The 3,252-nt window shown below is 46.6% G+C and overlaps 1 protein-coding gene across 1 annotated transcript; it reads right to left on the bottom strand.

Moving 5' to 3' along the window:
• Positions 1–770: 770 nt before the first annotated feature.
• On the bottom strand, positions 771–1,948 carry LOC105053472 (probable polyamine transporter At3g13620). The gene is given in 2 exon segments (XM_073244878.1): positions 771–1,670; positions 1,673–1,948. Coding segments are annotated over 2 exon segments (993 nt in total). The 5' UTR covers positions 1,781–1,948; the 3' UTR covers positions 771–785.
• Between the last annotated feature and the right edge of the window lie 1,304 nt (positions 1,949–3,252).

The following is a 3,252-nucleotide window of genomic DNA, read 5'->3' as shown; positions in this document are numbered from 1 at the left end:
ATTGAGACATTGAACGACTGCTGCACACTGGAACGGCAGAGACACACACTTGGGGACACCAAGGCAGTCAAATCCTACAAACTTCACATAAAACCTGAGCCAGATATAACCCCTCCCAAGCCCGAGGAAGAGCAGTGACCATTTGTTTCTGTTCGTTAAATTTTTAAGTCAAATGTGTCAGGATATGGGGTTCCGTGCTAGACCTGACACTTGGATAGGATTTTGTATTTAAAAAATATCTTGGACGATAGTTCGTGTCCAGATAAATATTTGCAACCACTTATCTTTTGACATTTGGAGGAGTTAATCTCCTCCTTGCATCCTGTACCTATCTTTTTTGCACGTGCTCCGACATTTCCGCTGGTCTACCTGGGCGCGGTCCAGGCAATAATTTCTCTCTCACTTGTCAAAGATGGGTGCACACTAACGCTTCGTGGCATCTTTATGACCTGACTGATATCAACCAACCAATGGTCAATCAACCACGAGCCAACCAACCATCAAAGGGAATATTTCCGAATAAGCCGATACTAGTCCGAAAGGAATCTCTCCGATTCTTTTCATTAACGGCGGTTGCGATAAGATGTTTTTTTTTAACGCTCTCTAGTCTCTACCCACCCCCAACAAAAAAAAAAAAAATAGTCCCACGTCACAGCAAACAGACATTAAAAAAAAAAAAAAAGACAGAGAAAGAAAAACTATCTACAGGATTCAACAACAATCAGTTCATCGGCTGCCGTCCATTTCGGACGGGATCTCCAAATGAACGGACGTGAATGCACGCTTTAAACCAGATGAGCAGCAGCACATGACTCGCAATTAATGAAAGAGAAAAAACCGGCACTGAGTTGGGAGTACATACCTGCGGCGTCGGCGAAGAAGCCGTCGCCCCACGCGTCCTGCGGAGCATCGGTGGCCCCGATGGCCGCCATCAGCGGCAGGAGGTAGCCAAGCGTGGTCATCAGCCCCGCCACCAGCAGCGCCCTGGGGAACGTCCTCTCCGGCCTGTCCACCTCCCCGGCCATCGTGCTGGCGCTGTCCCAGAAGTTGAGATTCCAGAACAGCGTATTGAAGAACAGCCTCCAGTCCCTGTCCTTCCCCCCTTCCAGCCACCGCCTCGGATGGAGCCTCGGCACCGCGATCGCCGACATCAGCACGAATGGCATCAGCGATACGATCCCCAGCGCCACCGCCGTGTACCCGACTATGGTCAGGCCCGTGTAGTTGACGAACGATAGCAGGAGGTTCATCCCGGTGACGGTGGCGTCGCGGGGGAGGCCGTCGCCGAGCACCGGGGCGGCGCGGGCAAGGTAGTCGGCGCAGAGGACCGGGAAGGCGGCGCTGTTGATGACGCCGCTGAGGAACTTCCAGCTTCCCATCATAAAGCCGGGAAAGGAGCCGAAGGCGCGGTCCGCCCAGAGGACGAAGCCACCGTTGCCCGGGATGGCGGTGGCCAGCTCCGCCGTCACGAGCGACTCTGGGATGCTCCAGATGAAGGGGAAGATAAGGAAGCCGAGGAGGGCGAGCAGGGGCCCCGCCGCCTCGACGGCTGGCTCCGCGCCGTAGGGGCCGCCGGCCACCTCGAAGTAGATGAGGAAGATGAGGGGGATGAGTGTCAGCTTGTTGGCTCTCGATGGATTGGGTTTTGGGAGCATGGATTCTTGGAGGGACTTGATGAGGATCCCATGGGCCCTGGCAATTTATTACTAGGTGGAGAGCGGCCGCAGCCACCATCACCTCCTCCCTCTCCGGGGGCATGGAGTTGGATCTCCGAGCTCATTGGGGATTGGAGAAGATGGTGGCTGGAAGGGTGGGGCTGGGGGATTGGTCAATACTTGGTTTGGTATTGAAGCCATGCCTTGGAGGTCGGTTTATATGTATCCGATTTTTGAGATTTGGGAAGGTAATCCTCCAATCACCGTAATTTTCTCTTTGTTATCTTCTCTACTCAACAAGTGGTCTAATTGGAAAAGGAAAGCATGGAAAGATAGCAAGAGATACCTGTCCGAATCCGGATAGGTGAGCTCTTATTATTACAGTACATTAGCTTAGAACCCTGTACGCTACGCGGCATGTATTTATTTTTTTAAATAATATTTTTATAAATTAAAAAAAATTTAATATAATATAAAAAATATGGATGATATCAAATGTTCTAAATAAAAATAAAATATTTAAAAATATTTAAAAATATAATATTTAAAAAATATTTTATTTTATTATTTTATTTTATTTATTTTATATATATTTTAAATTTATGTCAATTTTGAGACATAAAAAAGTTGTGTTCCCTGGGGTTATGTTTCTTAAGTCATCTGTAATAATTTTCATCAGAGTACTCCCATCTTCAACAGGAAGACAAGGCATGGAGCAGACTGTGTAAGTATATGCTTAAATTTTTTTTACCCATATGAAATATCTTTATTGAGGAACAATCATTGTTAATAATTAACTTAGATATTAGAAGTTTGAATATTTTTAAATTTATCAGAAAAAAATAAATTTATTATTTGTTTCTTATCCCAATAAGGACTCAATTCACTAAAATTTTATATTTTTATTTGATAAATATGCTTGATTGTGCACGATAACATGGTTTATTATCGTATCGAACATGTCATTACTACCGTCCACCCATCGATCAATGGCTCTCTTCGAAGCTCGAGATACCGTCTATCCTCCAACAGAGAAAAAAATTTATAATAAAATTTAATCAAGAAAGACTTATAATACAGCATGGATTTATTAATAGATCTTACCATCAAACTTATGTTTTATCAAAAAGATAAAAATCGATCACGGGCCAAACTCCGCACTATCAAAAAAAAAAAATAAAAAAACTCAACAAATCAGATCCAAGACATCCACGACGGCACCAATCACCTGGCACACGTTGTCTATCGTGCCGCACTGGTGAACTCATCGGTGATCTTGCCATTGGGGCCACCAACGGCCTTTGCGGGCAACGGCAGGGACTGGAGGCCCTTCACCGCCGCAGCCGTGGCGTACTCGATGGTGCTGGAGAGGAGGAAGCCGGCAGGGGAGGAGCGGGAGATGGGGAAAGGTAAGAGCTCTGGGGGTTTGGGAAGGTGGATTTGGGTGCCGGAGAGCGGCAGGGAAGGAGTAGAGGAGGGAGGAGAGGACCCGACGTGAGGCCATCGCCGGAACGGGGGGCTAGAGTCCGGAGTTAGGTTTTTATTTGATTTTTTTTTCAGATGTCAACGAAACCGATCAAACTCTCCAATCCACTCC

This window comes from Elaeis guineensis, chromosome 10, assembly GCF_000442705.2.
Source record: "Elaeis guineensis isolate ETL-2024a chromosome 10, EG11, whole genome shotgun sequence".
Taxonomy (NCBI): domain Eukaryota; kingdom Viridiplantae; phylum Streptophyta; class Magnoliopsida; order Arecales; family Arecaceae; genus Elaeis; species Elaeis guineensis.
This window is presented reverse-complemented; position numbering and strand designations above follow the sequence as displayed.